This window comes from Empidonax traillii, unplaced genomic scaffold, assembly GCF_003031625.1.
Source record: "Empidonax traillii isolate 1590-97213 ecotype Southwest subspecies unplaced genomic scaffold, ASM303162v1 scaffold138:size3245559, whole genome shotgun sequence".
Classification (NCBI taxonomy): Eukaryota; Metazoa; Chordata; class Aves; order Passeriformes; family Tyrannidae; genus Empidonax; species Empidonax traillii.
In genome coordinates this window covers 291,112-306,537 of record NW_020955331.1, presented here as the reverse complement: position 1 = coordinate 306,537, position 15,426 = coordinate 291,112, and the positions used below count along the sequence as shown (strand labels likewise).

The window sequence follows — 15,426 nt, the reverse complement described above, 5'->3', positions numbered from 1 at the left end:
CAGAGGATGCTACCCCCCAGCCGCCGTGCCGGCTGCCATCCCCATATAGGGGTGTCCCTGTGGGGATGTCGGGCTGTGCATGGGTGTGGGGAATGCGTAGGTGCAAATGCCTTGGGGTGTGGGACAGGTGTTGGGGTGTCGTTATGGGTAGGAGTAATCGGTGGGGGCAGGGGGAAGGATTGACCACCCTTGTGCCAGCTCGGACAGGTTGTGTGTGATGCCAGGCAAGCGCGGAGGCGAGAAACACGGCACGGCGGGGGCGGGCAGCCGTGGGTGCGCGGGGGGCAGGCGGCTCCAGGTGTGTGCGGGGCGGGGGCGGGGAGCAGGCCCGGGGATGCCGCGGGCTGTGCGGGTGTTTGCGCACGTGCGGCCGGGCAGGGCGGCGGTAGCTGGGGGGGTGCGCGGAGGTGACGTGCGTGGGGGGCGGCTGCGGTTGTGCAGGTGGCAGGAGGCACCGCGGGGTGCGGGGGGTTGCGCCTGTGTGGTCCCCGGGTGCACGTGAGCGTCCTCGCCGCCCGTGCGTGAGACGGGGTGCACGTAGGGTGCATCCCCTGGCGCTGCAGGGGTGGGTGTGCGCGGCACGGCGGGTGTGTGCAGGGCACCGGGGGCCGAGCAGCACCTGCGCCGGGGACCTGGCGGGGGCTGGATGAGTGTTTGTGGCTCCCACACCTCAGGATGGGAGTTTGCTGGCAGGACTCCTTGCCCGACCCAGAGCCGAGGTTGCAGGATCATCCCCTGTGCCTGTGGGTCTATCGCAGAGAGGGAAACTGAGGCACAGAACTACCCCTGGCATGGTGGGTGAGGCCGGGTTCCCCCATTCCCAGTGTGGGTGCTGAACTGGACAGCCTTACCTGGGATTTGGAGGTGCAAGAGGCAGCACACTGGGTGGCAGTCCCGGTGGGTGTCATTGCTGACTGATAAGTGATGCTCCTTTCAAGGCAGGGCACCCCCCCGCTCCCGTGTCCCCTGAGTTGGGAAGGGGGAAGCTGGCGCGTGGCAGAGGTTGGTGCCGAGGGCACTGTGCCTGGTTGTCCCTGGTCAATGGGCTTGTTGTGCCCGGCGCCTGTGCTGCCGGGTGCCAGCTGGGATCCCAGTGTCAGTGGAAGCCACAGTGGAGACTCCTCTTCTCCTGGGGATGCACTTAACTCCTTCTTAGCTGCCTGCCTGGCACAGCAATGGCCACAGTTTGGGGGGGGGGGCAGGCAGGCAGGGGCTGTGGCAAGAGGTTTCTGTGGATCTTTCCTTTCTCATGCCGTGGCTGCCGGCACGGCTAGTTGTTCTCCCTGGGGAGCCTGCGGGCAGACAGCACTGCTGGGGTTGGGTGCCAGCCCCACTGGGGAAGGGGCTGGTGACACCCCAAGGTAGAGCCCCATGGGGCCTGGCAGCTAGGCAGCGGATATGTTTGCCGAGCCAGAAACTCCCCCCGCAGTGCCCATCGCCCTGGCATCATGCCTGTGGCCTCGGTTGGGGAGCAGAGAGCCGGATGTCTCCTCTGCCTCCCTCCCTCCCTGCTTCCTGGGGGGGAAACTGAGGCCTGGGAGCGTTTCCCAAGGCCGGGACGAGTTTCCATGGAAATGGGAGCGGGGGTCCAGGCTCCCAGCTGCCGGCGACCGCCGAACAAGGGAGAAAGCCGCACATTGATGGGAGCCCGGCCCCTTGGGCGCGCGTCCCAGCCCGGCTGAAAATAACCCTCCTGGGGAGCGCTGCGGGCAGCCGGCCGGGACCGAGCCCCGCTGCCAGCTGGGGGTCCCCAGGAAGCGGCTCCAGCCGGGGGAGTGACCCCCCAGCCCTGCCTGCCGCCACCCCCCCGCCCCGGCCCCGTTGCGTTGGGGAAGGGGAGGGCCGGCCGGCCAGAGGATCGAGATCCGGATGGAAGGAGGGGCAGAGCCACAGCCCGCGTCCGGCCGACGGACAGCCCGAGCCCCCTGCCAGCTCCGGGGGGATATATGGGGCGGGGGCTTCTCTGTAGCCCAGGTGAAGGGGCTGCGGGTGCCCCGGCTGCAGTGAGCGGGCTCCGCCGTGGGACGCCGGCACCGGGGAAGGGACATCAGCGGTGCCAGGGGCTAGCGGCGGGCAGCCAGGCAGGATGCGGCGCTTCCAGGCTTTGCACCGATCTTTCCCTTTCCTCACCCGCTTCCGCCTCTACCGAGTAAGTGCCGACCCTCGCTCCGGGCAGACCTGTCACCCGGCCCTGTCCCCATCGCCTGCGGGCAGGGGAGCTGGCAGCTCCTTTGGCCCTATGTGTCCTCGCCTGCCCCCGTGTGCCCCCGTGCCCAGCTGCTCGCCGCGCCCGCCGTATTTTTAGCCCAGTGCCGAGGGTTGTAATTGCGGTGACGCGGCCGAGGGATCCGAGCACAGCGGGTGAAGACGCCAGGGGCCATGTCATCTCCCGGGGAAGAGGAGAGGATGGAGGGGGCTGACCTGGTGTGGAGCCAGGACAGCGGGTCCCAACTTCCCTCCTGCTCTAAACAGTGGGAGACAGAGCCGTGTCCCTTTCCAAAAAGGTGGCGATGAAAGTGGGGGAGAGCTGGGACAGCAGGAGCAGATGGGGAGTGGTGGGGGGCATGGAGAATTGTGCGTGAGACCTGTTCCTGTCCCTCCCTTCCTGTGTCCCAGCACAGCTAGGGGGGTGATGCCGGCAGCACTGGGGTACCTCAGTCCTGGGGCAACAGGACCCCCCCAGTGACCCTGTCTGCCCCCTCCCTGTGTCTGCCCAGCAAGGTACAACCATCCAAGGCAGAGGAAACCTACCATGGGTCTGTCCTACAGCCTGACCAGGTGGCTGGGGGCAGCTGTCCCCTCCATGCTTATGCCTTCCAGCTGAGCAGAGGGAGCCAGGCAGGCATATCCATCCTGAAGCTCTGTCTGCTCCAGGGGATAGCCTGTGCTGGAGCAGAGGGGTGGGCTGGTGTTTCTACGGGTATGACAAGGCAGAGCGGGTGGCCCTGCCTGTCTCTGGGTGTCCTGCTGATGGGGTGCCTCTCCCGGCCTCCCCCAGAGAGCTGGGGCAGGCTCAGGAGATGAGTTTGCTAGTGTCACTCACAGCAGCACCCCAGCCGTGGTTCTGAGGCCCTCTGGGTGACTCCCCAGCGGGGATGGGGCAGAGAGGAGCAGAGCACGGTTCCCCCTAACCTGGCATCATGTCCCGGCAGAGGCTGAGCTGTAGCATGCAGGCGGAGGAGGGCACGGACTGGCTGCTGGAGCTGCTCACTGAGCTTCAGCTGCAGCAGTACTTCCTGCGCATCCGGGACGAGCTCAATGTCACACGCCTCTCCCACTTCGAGTACGTCAAAAATGAGGATCTGGAGAAGATCGGCATGGGACGCCCTGGTGTGTACTCCCCCCCATACCTCCCCCCTTATTCCTGGCTGGATGTGCAGCATCTTTTGGGAAGCCCAGAGGAGCATGTGGTCCATGGGGCTAGAGAGGACCTCTACCCTGGACTGGGTTGTGACAGTCACTGTGTCCCTGAATCCTGCAGGCCAGCGGCGGCTGTGGGAGGCAGTGAAGCGGAGGAAAGCCATGTGCAAGCGGAAATCCTGGATGAGCAAGGTAGGGATGAGAGAGGGACAGGTGTGGCAGAGAAACTGAGGCAGACAGGAGAAGCTGCACCTCTCCTCGTACCCTTCCTGGGTGCCTGGCTCTGCCCATGCCACCGGTCCCTGGGGGAGTCCTGCCTGTGGTGTGATCCTGTCAGTGTGTGCCCGGTCCCACGCAGGCTCCTGGGTCACTTCCCAGGGAAGGACAGCCCTGCCGCCCCAGAACTTGGAAAATTCATTCCCTTCGTGTTATTTGCCTCTTTGCCAGGAAAATTGTTTGCAGCGAGCGAACCACAGAGCTTGTGCATCTTGCTCCAGCTCTGTGGGCAGCAGCACTGCCCAGGACTCTGCCTGCCCTGCTGCCCTCACAGCGAGGAGGCACAGCCTTGTACCTGCAGGCTGGGGCATACCAGGACAGGGGACCTTGGGATGCTCATGTATTCCCCAATGCCATGCCATCCAAAGCTGGTGCTGCTGGCACCCTATGGCAGTTGGCACCCCCAGAAGAGCAGAGCAATTACCAGCTGGGCACTGGGTCATAGCCTCTCCTCTTTGTGACTCATCTGTGCTGGGACATGGTCAGGATGGGCTTTTAATAGAAGGCTACTCCTATTAAAGAAAAAATGGCAGAAATGCCGCCTCCCACCCCGACCACATGTTGGGCCCAGCCCCCACGCACTCTGCAGGGGTCCTGGCTGCCGAGACTGGGATGGACCCCCTCCAATGGCACACATCATCAGCCCCAGCTGAGGGAGATGGAAGGAGAGCCCATCCCCTCTGGGTGGTGGTGAGGCAGCCAGCACAAATTGCAAAGCCTGTGTCTTTGCAGGGATGTGTCACCACACTCGGCCCAAGCTGAAGGTTTCCCTTGGCTTTGTGCCCGGGCACATTGTGTGGCCATAGCCTGGCCAAGGAGTGCCCAGGCCCTCTGGCTACTGGCCTGGTTTGTTGTGGCTGCTGGAAAGCTGCTGCAGGGCTGCTGTGAGAGGCACAACTCCTTCCCTCCACACGAATCGCAGCCCAGCGTGCAGGCTGCTGGAGGAACAGAGCTTGATCCCACAACCAGACTGCCCTGGGTCATCACCAGTTAGAGGTCATCAGTGGGTTCCAGAGTGTACAACCCAGACAAGGAGTTGTCCCAGCACTGCTCACTTGCAGACCCAAAGGTTTCAGGTATCTTCACATCCGCATCTCACCTGCCTCCGTGTCCCACAGGTGTTCAGTGGGAAGCGCCCAGAGTCGGAGCTGCCGCCCCAGCCCCAGAGTACCTTCCGCAAGCCCCCTACGCCACCGCCCCCCGAAGCTGGGGGCCAACACTCCCTCACCTGCCTTGTGCGGGAGCGGGACCTCTCGATCTTTGAGAAGCTGGGCGACGGCTCCTTCGGCGTCGTGCGTCGCGGCGAGTGGTGCACGCCTGCCGGCAAGACGGTGAGAAGCTGCTCGTGAGGGGGGTGGAGAGCTGGGCAGTGGGACAACCCACAGGGGAAGACACTTCGGGGCTCACTCCCGCTTTGGCCGTAGCTGAACGTGGCAGTGAAGTGCCTCAAGACGGACGTGCTGAGCCAGCCAGAGGCATTGGATGACTTCATCCGGGAGGTGAATGCCATGCACTCCCTGGACCACAGGAACCTCATCCGCCTGTATGGTGTGGTGCTCTCCCATCCCATGAAGATGGTGAGTGTAGGGGGACAGGGCCAACGCTGATGCCACCCCATGTGGGTCCCACATGATGGCACGAGCAAAGCCAGGCTGTGTCTGTACCCCAAGTCCTCTGCTGGCATCCCCAGTGGGGCACAAGGAGCCTGGAAGCCACCTCAGCCAGGGTGCCTCTGGAATGACTGGTTCGCTGTCCTCTCCCTATGGCCCAGGTGACAGAGCTGGCCCCGCTGGGCTCCCTCCTGGACCGACTGCGGAAGAACCAGGGCCATTTCCTCATCTCCACTCTCTGCCAATATGCCATCCAGGTGGCCAAGGGCATGGCCTACCTGGAGTCCAAGCGCTTCATCCACCGTGACCTGGCTGCCCGCAACATCCTGCTGGCCTCCAATGACCTCGTCAAGATCGGGGACTTTGGGCTGATGCGGGCCCTGCCCAAAAATGATGACCACTATGTGATGCAGGAGCATCGCAAGGTCCCCTTTGCCTGGTGAGCCTTGGGGAGGGGGAGACTTGGGGGTGCAGCACCCACGAGCTGACGTTCACGTCCTTCCCCATGTAGGTGTGCTCCTGAAAGCCTGAAGACCCGCACCTTCTCCCATGCCAGCGACACCTGGATGTTCGGAGTCACCCTCTGGGAGATGTTCACTTATGGTCAGGAGCCTTGGATAGGTCTCAACGGCAGCCAGGTAGGTGTTCAGCAGGATCCTGCCCCCTTGCCTCACCCTGCTGGTGTTGAGGGAGACCTGGGAGTCCTTGACAGCACCCCCTGCCCCACAGATCCTGCATAAGATAGACAAGGAGGGTGAGCGGCTGCCACGGCCTGAGGACTGTCCCCAGGACATCTACAACGTCATGCTGCAGTGCTGGGCGCACAAGCCCGAGGACCGACCCACCTTTGTGGCCCTGCGTGACTTCTTGGTGGAGGTGGGTGAGCAGGGAGAGGGACAGGAGCCCTGGTATGCCGTCCACTGGCTCTGCTCGAGCATCAGTAGAGTTAAGGACATCGTTGAGGTGGGAGTTGATATGGGGTAGCTCAAGCCATGTGACATGGTCACGGCAGGAGAAACCTGGGCTACCTTGCCCTGACCCACCCCAGGGATGTGACAGCTGAGGACAGGCTAGTGGTGATCCATTTGTGGGGCCCCCATGTCCTGCCTCTAAGCAGGGCAGGGATGGACATGGGGGGCTGCGTCTTGTATCCTTATCCACCTCTACCCCCAGGCCCAGCCCACTGACATGAGGGCACTGCAGGACTTTGAGGAGCCCGACAAGCTGCACATCCAAATGAACGACATCATCACGGTCATCGAGGGCAGGTACTGCCTGGGAGGGTGGCAGGTATTGTGGGGAGGGAACACACTGGCAGCCAGCCTTGGTGGGGACAGGGCACCCCAGGAACTGGGAGACTGTGGGCACTGGCAGAGCTGTGGGGAGAGGGGATGGGAAGGGCTGGCTCTGCCGCTGGCACAACTGGCCATGTACCCCATGGGCGGACAGAGCTGGGAGGTCTGTGGTCCCCCAGGCAGCACAGCACCACGAGGCCACCCCAGTGGGGGGGAACAGCCCTGCCCACAGTGCCCGCATCCCTGCCTGCACCGTCCCCACTGACTCACCGCACTGTGCCCGTGGCTTTGCCCTGGGAAACCGCACGCCCCAGGGCCACTCCCTGCTGATAGCGGTGGAGACATGCTGCCAGCTCCCGGAGACGTAGGGCTGGGAGAAGCACTGTGGGCTTGGTACCATACTGGCAGCACCCACTGGGCTGTGGGCTTTGCTCCTTGGTCCCTGCTGACCTTGCCAGGGCACAGCCACCCGCTCCACTGCCCTGGGGACTTGCGGACTAAAGTGGGGGGCCCTTCTGGCCCTTCATCCCCATTCCAGGATGTGCCTGTCCCCTTCCTGCTGGAGGAGAGTGGGGATCCCCCAAAGCAGCGCCGTGTCCCCACGCTGACGCCGGCCCCACAGCCCCGAGGGGAGGAGGGCTCTGTCCCCGTCCCTCCCTGTCCCCGCCCCGGGACGGCTCCCCGCGGTTAGTCACGGCTCGGGGTGAATCAGGCCGGGTTTGTGTGTCTGCAGGGACCGGCTGCTCCCGGTCCGCCGCCGCGGGGATGACTCTTGCCCAGGGTCTGGCGGTTTAATTGCAGGGAGGGGAGGGGAGGGGAAGCGGCGTCGGCGGAGGGAGGAAAGGAGGGAGGGAAGGAGCGGCGGAGGGCGGTGCGGCCGCGCCAGAGCGCCTACATCGTCCCCGCCGCCGCATCGCGGCCGGGCTGCGGGTCCTGAGCCCCCCGCCCCGCCGCCGGCCCCAGGTGAGCCGCGAAGGGAGGATGGATTGGAAAGGGGGCTGGGAGTTGCCCGTGGATCGAGGGGTGCCGGGAGTGCGGCAGAGCCGGGGCGCAGCGTCTCCTGCCTCAGTTTCCCCAGGGGAGGACGGTCCTCGGTGACCTCCGGTGGGCAGGTTTTGGGGTGTGGGGTGAGGGCAGGCGGGGCGGGCTCAGCAGCTGGGGGGTGGTAGGAGCCCCAGCGGCTGCCGCTGCTGCCGGAGGGGAGCCCCCTCCCCGTGCCTCAGTTTCCCCCACGGGGGGCTGTCCCCCTACTGCGCTGCCGGCAGGGATGCCTGGCCAGGGCTGGGGTGGGGGGGGCGTGGGGGGGCTCCTCCCGGGGGCCGCATGCGGCCCCGCCGAGGCCGCCCGGGGCACCGTAAACACCCCCCACCCCTTTTCAAGCCCCTGCCTGTCGTTCGGCGGGCGCCGGGTGTGCGTACGTGTGTGTGGGCAGGGGCAGGGACCTCCCTGAAAGCCCCCCGGGGACCCAGCCGGCCGCGGGAGGGGGCTGTCGCGGGTAGAGGAGCCAGGGCAGCGTCGGAGCGGGTTTGTGCTTGGGGTCCGAGCTCGGATTCGGTGGGACGAAGCTGAAAGCAGAGGGAGCGGAGGGATGGCCGGCTGCAGCATCCCTTTGGCGGGATGCGGCGGTGAGAGGTGCGGGGAGGGCGAGTGGAGGGGACCTCGCGGGGACGGGAGCTGTTCCTCCACCTCCCCCGGCCCGCCGCGGGTGAGGGAGGGTGCCCGGTACCGGCTGGGCTCTGCCCTGGCTCTGCCGAGGGGTCCTAACGCTGAGTAAGGCGGCTGGCTGGCGGCAGCAGGAAGGTAAACAGGAAAAGGGCTGAGCTGGTGGCCGGGGGTGACTCACAGGTGACTCCAGGAAACTGTGGGGCCCGTGCCAGCCTCTCCAGGCTGGCACTCACACTGCCGCTGCCCCCACCCCACAGCATGCCCTGCCCACGGAGAGAGGGGGCCCTTGGCAGGCAGGGGGGTGGTTTAGGGTTGGACCCCTCCCACACTGATTCGGCACAGTGCTGGGTGGGGGACACCAGTTGCCTTTCCTTGCCCCATCCCTGTGCTCCCCAGCCTCTCTGGGCTACATGACCATTTCATCCCACCTACAAGTGGCTGTGTCCTGGAGGAGGTGACTCCTGGGGGACACATTGGGGACCAGCAGCCCAGGGTGATCTGACTCACTCAGGTGGCTCCAGGAAGATTCACAGCCTTAGCTCCCCACCTGTCTGTCTGCCCATCTCCCCCTACCCACACCAGAGCTCACTAGTAATGTAGGAAGGGAGTGAGGAAGACCCCACAGGCCACTGTCCCCCATGTGGGCCCCACCATACCCCAGGTGTGTCCCTTGTGCCATCCTTGACTGCACAAAGCATGATGATGAGCATCTTGGTGCAGGCATCACCCCAAGCTCCTGCACAATTTGAGGCAGCAGGGAGGAGGGAGGAGCACATCTTTTTGAGCACAAGTATGGAGTTTTGTTCCCCACCACCTGTGTTCCCAGCACCACTAGGTGCAGGGACCATGTGGGGTGGGATTCAGAGCATACTGCCAGTGCAGGGTTGGGATGCTGGGCACCCAGTTTCCTTTCCCAGTTGTGTCACCGCGTGCCTGCGTGGACTTGGACAAGTCACCTTGCCTCCTTCTGGTCATTGGGGCAGGCACGTGTCACCCTCCCATCCCCTCATCAGTAACGAGGTCCTTTTTATTCCTTAGGGCTGAGAATTACTGGTGGCGGGGTCAGAATAAACGGACCCTAAAAGTGGGCCAATTTCCCCGAAACACGGTGACCTCGGTGGCAGGGCTGTCAGCCCACGACATCAGCCAGCCGCTTAAAAACAGCTTCATCCACACAGGCCATGGAGACACCAACCCGCAGCACTGCTGGGGGTTTCCCGATAAAATTGATGAGTAAGAAACTTTTTGTCTTCTCTGCATCCTCTGCCTGCTCCCTGCCTTCCCCGCTGCCCACTGGGCACGGGAGCGAGCCGCGGCTTGGCTACTGCCCCCCTCTTTCCCCATCAAGCATTTCTTTCCCCACTGCTGTTTTGGGAATGGTGGCTCTGGGTAGGGTCCCTACAGCTGGACTAACTTCTTTGCCTCTTCTTACTAATGGGGTTAGGGAGGTGGGGGCTGCTGTGCTTATGGGGGGCTGTCCCTCGGGGGGAGACCCGCGTAAGCACCACCCTGGAGGTGGCCGCATTACCCCAGTGTTTCTGGGTGTCCCAGGACTGATGAATGTGCGTGGCTTGCAGCCTGTCATCACACTTTTAACAGCATGAGTCTTTCTGAAAAGCAAAATGGGAAAAAAATCCAAGAAAATGATTTTTTTCCCCACCCTGCTCCATCAGGAGACACCCTGCCTGAACTGTGATGGCGGGGAGGGGGATTGGGTACTTCTAACCCAGTGTCCCACGTGCTCCTCTGCTCCCAAGGTGGGACTTGTTGTGCCCAGCGTGGGTGCTGGGTGAGCAGGAGCATCTTGGCAGAGGTCATGGGGGGTTCTCTGCCAGCACTGGGCTGGAGGGACGTGGGAGGGCTGTGTGTGGGGGGCAGGATAGGATTTCAAAGCCTGGAAAGTTCCCGCTGGGTAGGGCCATCTTCTGCAACAGGCTCACTCCATCCCCTGGAATCATGATCCCCACTGCTCTTTGGCATCCCAGGCCTGGGACAGTTCTGCTGGTGTTGGTCCCAGCCTGACCCCTCCACAGCACTCTGGCGTCCCGGGCTGTGCCAGCTGCCCTCGGAGGGCTGAACGGAGGCGCCGCGCACGCGGATCTGGCTCGTGCCCCGGCAGGCCTCCCCGCGCCCCGCTGCGTGGGCACAGGCGCTGGGTACGTGCTGCCCGGGCTGCCGAGAACGCACCGAGCTCGGCATACGCCCAAACCTTCGGGCTGCACCGGCTCCCGCCGGCTCCCTGGCTTGCGATGGCTCGCCCGGGCCTCCCGGCACTCCCCCGGCAGTACCGGGGCGCTGTGCCTTGGGCGCAGCATCGCACCACAGCACCCTGCTACTGGAGGGGTGTCCTGGGCACCACACCCCACACACCTACATACCCTGGACACGGAGCCCTGCTTGCAGTCCCCCGGGCACAGCACAATGTGCACGTGGAGTCAGAGAGGAGTGGGTGACACAGGGACAGCACCAGGCTCTGTGCCATAGCAGCGAAAGGCTCTGGGGTGTGATGTCCCAGCATTCACAGGGACGGTTCTCGCTGGGGTGTGTGTGGTGGAGGAGCTGTGGGGTGTCCCAAGGCACAAGCCGGGGGAGCGAGGGGTCCTGCATGGCACCTGCTGACTCCCAGGTACTTTCCTCTCTCCCCACAGGCTGTACCTGGGAAATCCCATGGACCCTCCTGACATTTTAGGTGTGGACCCGAGCGCTGCCAGACCCACACAACTTCCAGGCAGGGCTAAAAGTGAGCATCTTTTCTCCTTCCTCCTGCCCATCAGCTGCACAAAGCCCTTATCCCCATGCCCTGCTGCCAGGGTGATGGGCTGGACCCTCTCCTTTCTGTCTCTCTGCTGGCACTTGCTTTTTGCAGACCCGGGGGTAGCTGGGGTGATGGGGCATGTTGTCACCTGGCCATACGCCACTGCCAACAGCGTGGGTGGCTGGTGGCTCTGCCTGGCTGGACTCTGCCCTGCTGCCCTTCGTCCGAGTCCCGAGTCCCCTCCCAGCCTCCCACTGGTCTCCCCAGTGCAGGGATCTCAGCGGAGCTGCCACGAGGAGGGAGCTCAGGCGCTGTGCGTATGCCACAATCCCCCTAAACCTGCAATCTTCCCTTTTGGGGTGGCTTCCCACCAACATCCTCTCTACGCCTCACCAGTGATGGGGGACTGAACAAAGCATGCACCCTGCTAATAAGCACCTTGGCTACTGCTTGCTCCGCACACTCACCCCATGCCTCTCCTTCTCTTGGATTCTCTCTTCTCCTGCAGGGCAGCCACCTCCACGCCCGCCTCAGCCTACCGTCCTGCTAACCAGTAAGTTCGGCTTCTTTGGGCGCTGCTCTCCCTCCTTCATGCCCCCTTTCTTTTCTCTCTTTGTCTGGGTGGCCTGGGGCAGGTGCCCCCTTCCCTGGTATGTCTGCTGCACCCAAGGGGGGAGCAAAAGGGGCTGAAGCTATGGGGCAGTTTGGGAGTCTGGAGATGCAGATACCCCTTCTTGCACCCCAGGGATGGGTGCTGTGACCCTCACCATCTTTCTCTTGTCACCTCCTAGAGCCCTGCTATGACCCAGTGAGTGAGGAGGAAGAGGGTCTGCCAGGGGGTCTCCGGAAGCTCTGCCTGAAGAAACCAGGCACGGGGAAGGGTCTGCGACCAGTCAAGCCGTCAGCACGGGTACCGGGCACCAAGGTGGGCGAGCGGCAACCCGGACGGCTGGCAAGCGAGGGGCCGGCAGGCAACGAGGTGACCCTCATCGACTTTGGGGAGGAAGTGCCCCAAGGTACCCCCTCTCCAGTGGGGGAGCTGACAGCCCCATCATTAGCCAAGCTGGCCATGGCCTTCTCTTTGCTGGACAAGACCCCACCTCAGAGTCCCACACGGGCTTTACCCCGGCCTCTGCACCCCACGCCGGTGGTGGACTGGGACGCCCGCCCTTTGCCCCCACCGCCTGCCTATGATGACGTGGCGCAGGATGAGGACGACATTGAGGTCTGTTCCATCACCAGCCCCCCGAGCCGGCGGGGCAAGACCAACTATGGCTTTGTGGATGAGAGTGAGCGGGGACCGGTGCTGGAGGACAACCTCTTCCTGCCCCCCAAGGAGACCAAACAGCCCAGCATGACACAGACCACCGAGCTCTTTGAGGAGCTGCAGCAGGAGTGCATGAAGAGGCTCAATGTCCCCCTGGGACCGGCTGCCCCTGCTGATGATAAGCCCCAAATCCCACCCCGTGTTCCAATCCCACCCCGGCCCCTTCGCCGCAATGAGCCTGGGCGCTGGTCAGGGGACCTTTCCCCAGCCTCGGGGGGCGAGGAAGACCGACCACCCCAGATTCCCCCTCGGGACCCGCTGTCGCAGCCCACCTCCCGGACACCCAGCCCCATGGCTCTGCAGGTGGGCTCCCCGCAGCAACGTGCTGCCCTCTGCTCCTGCCTCTCCACCTCACCAGGGAAGCCCATGCCTACCACGCAGAGCTTTGCCCTCGACCCCAAGTACGCCACCCCCAAGGTCATTCAGGCACAGGGCAAGGACTGCTCCAAGGGACCCTGCATCCTGCCCATTGTGAAGGATGGGCAGAAGGTCAGCAGCACCCACTACTACCTGCTGCCTGAGCGCCCTGCCTACCTGGACAAGTATGAGAAGTTTTTCAAGGAGGCTAAAAGCCCAGAGGAGGTGCCACCATCCCGGCAAGTCACCACAGCCACTGTCCGTCCCATGGTGCAGCAGCCACTGCCAGACTGCAAGGCCAACTTCTCCTCCAACAACAGCAACCCTGGGCCTAAGTGCTTGGTGAAAGCCTCTTGCAGCCTCCAGAAGATTGTCTACGATGGGCCAGATGTTTGCCGTCCTGCTGACAAGGTCCGGCTGGTAAGTGACGTGCCCAACATCCAGGGGGAGGAGGGCACACGCTGGCCATGAGCTCACTTGGGCAAGAGCTTTCCCCACCCTGTGCCTCAGTTTCCCCAAGTACAACTGCAGGGGATTGGCTTCAAGGGGGCCTCGAATGTGCAGAGGGACATAAATGTCACTGCAATGCTAAAATGGGAATTGAAGGCCCTTTTAACCCAATTTGGCCCTACCCAAGACCCTGGGGAGGGAGAAGGTGGCTGTCCCTATGGTCTCCTTGGACTCTCTGGGCTGGGCCTGTTGAGGCCCACCAAAGCCCAGAAGAGTCAAATAATGTTCAGAATGATGCCAGCTCCAGGTTAACAGTGCTCCCTAGGGAAAGAGCCAGGACTGGGGGCAACCCCAGTGGCCCACTGCTTCAGCCATGGGCTCTGTGCTGCCTGGGGGTAGCAGCAGACACTGACCACAAGTTCTCCCCAGGTGCAGGACATGGTGCATGGTGTGACCACCGACGAGTGCCAGGCAGCCCTGCAGAATCACGGCTGGAATGTCCAGAGGGCCATCCAGTACCTGAAGGTATGGCACACCTCCTTTCCCTCACCTTGGCTTCCACAAGAGTGGTGGCACTCCTGTCACCCCCCTGGCTATGCCCTGTCCCCTTGCAGGTGGAGCAGCTCTTCTGCCTGGGTCTGAAGTCCCGCGGTGACTGCCAGCGGGTGCTGGAGATGTTTGACTGGAACCTGGAGCAGGCCAGCTCCCACCTCCTTGATCCCTACAGCACCGCCCGCCAGAAGTAAGGTCATGGATATGCTTTGGGGGGGCAGTTCTCCATGCCACACTGCTCTGGGCAAGCTGGCCCTATCACCTCTCCTGAGCTCATGTCCTGTCCTCTCCTTATAGGTGGTGACAGCAGGGACGGGGTGAGTGGCGTCGGATCCAGAGAAGGCATCTCACCACAGGGCCAGTGCCCCCGCCTCCACCCACACAACCTGCTGCTGGACTCTGGACTGAGCCCCCGCTTTGGGGGTGGGGACACCCCAAAAGGGACCCTGCCCCAGACTTGCTGGGGTGCTTATGCCCTGGTTTGGGCAAATGGGCTCTGTCCCCTGGCCCCTTGTTGAATTGTTTTTGTAAAGAGAAATGTAATTTTAATATATATTATGTATATATATAAAAGTATTCTATGGAGAGGAGGAGGGTGCCTGCGACAGTGTCCCAGGTTCATCCTTGCCAACACAGAGGGACAGACCTTGTCTCCATGGGTGCTGGGTCTTCCTTGCAGTCAGCCGGGACTGTGATCCTTGTGATCTGCCATGTGATGGAGCTCAGGAGGGGATGCACTGACACTGGGGATCCCCAGGGAGCTGTGTGACGTGCACCTGTAAAACCCACCACCAGTACCTTCCAGGCTGTTTTAGGGTGCAAGGTTTTCCCCATCTGAGGCTGCTGGAGTTAGTTTGTTCCACCCCCAGGCCCAGCACCTGAAGACTGGGCGCGGTTTTGCCCACTGTGAGTGGGCAGTGCTTGCCTGAGGGCGCTGCCCCAGCGTGGGGCAGCCCCCTGCAGCAGGGCCCCCCGGTGCCTCCTGGCTGCCGCCTGACTCATGCCCGGGCAGGGAGTGGCGGGACTGGCGTCGCGCCCCCACCCACGCGAGGGGTGTTGTGCAACCAGGTGCCACCACTGCAGCCCGAGCCAGGAGCTGGTGGGGGAGTGGGGGGTGGCTGCCATGGGGTCCCACCTCGGGTGCGAGTTCTTGCCCCACCTCCAAGCAGGTATCAGAGCCCCTTTGCCGGGTTTCCCATTGTAGCAGCATCAGGAAGGGATGTGGGGGTCAGGTGGAGGAGGATCTTGGTGCCCAAACCCACCAGGTCCATGGGCAGTGGTGGTACGTGCTCCCCTGAGTGCCCTCTCTCTAGAGAAGAGACTCTGCCATATATGGTGAGGAAAGGCTGCTTTGGCATGGCTGTGGATCCCTCCCTGTGGCAGATACTACCTGGCCACATCCCCTGTGTGTCCTGTGCACCCACAGCTCCCTCGTCTCTGGTTCCCTGTCCCTCCCTGAGTGCAGGAGAGGCAGGTGTGCTGGTGCTGCTGTGGACACGGTCACGCATCAGTGCTTCGACCTCTGAGCTTCTGTTTCCCCGTGAGGTGCAGCCACCGTGGCATGGCAGCCGGCTGGCATGGCTCTCAGTGAAGCGAGGAAGGCACAACCCCGTCACTGACGTGTTTCTGCCCCCTTAAGGGATCCTGGAGCTGGGTGAGACCCTGTGAAAGGGCAGACACGTTTGCTGGAGTGGCCTCACTGAGTCCATTTGCACAGCTGGGTTCATCTGGCTTCTGTCCCCAGTGGAAGGTGACCTGCAACCCAGGGCAATGCCTGGC

General features: G+C 63.2%; 1 protein-coding gene across 9 annotated transcripts in view; it reads left to right on the top strand.

Annotated features, from left to right (window-relative positions):
- The window catches only part of TNK2 (tyrosine kinase non receptor 2), a 20,267-nt gene extending 6,030 nt beyond the window's left edge, over positions 1 to 14,237 (top strand). For 3 of the 9 annotated variants that reach the window (XM_027884064.1, XM_027884060.1, XM_027884055.1), the window contains 15 exons: positions 3,153 to 3,330; positions 3,482 to 3,552; positions 4,755 to 4,967; positions 5,061 to 5,213; positions 5,408 to 5,685; positions 5,758 to 5,884; positions 5,976 to 6,122; positions 6,420 to 6,514; positions 9,245 to 9,439; positions 10,855 to 10,946; positions 11,470 to 11,514; positions 11,753 to 13,065; positions 13,525 to 13,620; positions 13,710 to 13,837; positions 13,945 to 14,237. In XM_027884064.1, the coding sequence (XP_027739865.1) occupies positions 3,168 to 3,330; positions 3,482 to 3,552; positions 4,755 to 4,967; positions 5,061 to 5,213; positions 5,408 to 5,685; positions 5,758 to 5,884; positions 5,976 to 6,122; positions 6,420 to 6,514; positions 9,245 to 9,439; positions 10,855 to 10,946; positions 11,470 to 11,514; positions 11,753 to 13,065; positions 13,525 to 13,620; positions 13,710 to 13,837; positions 13,945 to 13,951 (3,123 nt within the window). In that variant the 5' untranslated portion in view covers positions 3,153 to 3,167 and the 3' untranslated portion in view covers positions 13,952 to 14,237. Of the gene's footprint in view, positions 1 to 440; positions 2,150 to 3,152; positions 3,331 to 3,481; positions 3,553 to 4,754; positions 4,968 to 5,060; positions 5,214 to 5,407; positions 5,686 to 5,757; positions 5,885 to 5,975; positions 6,123 to 6,419; positions 6,515 to 9,244; positions 9,440 to 10,854; positions 10,947 to 11,469; positions 11,515 to 11,752; positions 13,066 to 13,524; positions 13,621 to 13,709; positions 13,843 to 13,944 lie in introns of those variants that run through there. The other 6 variants (XM_027884062.1, XM_027884063.1, XM_027884056.1 and 3 more) reach the window with 6 other exon arrangements.
- The last annotated feature ends 1,189 nt before the right edge of the window (positions 14,238 to 15,426 follow it).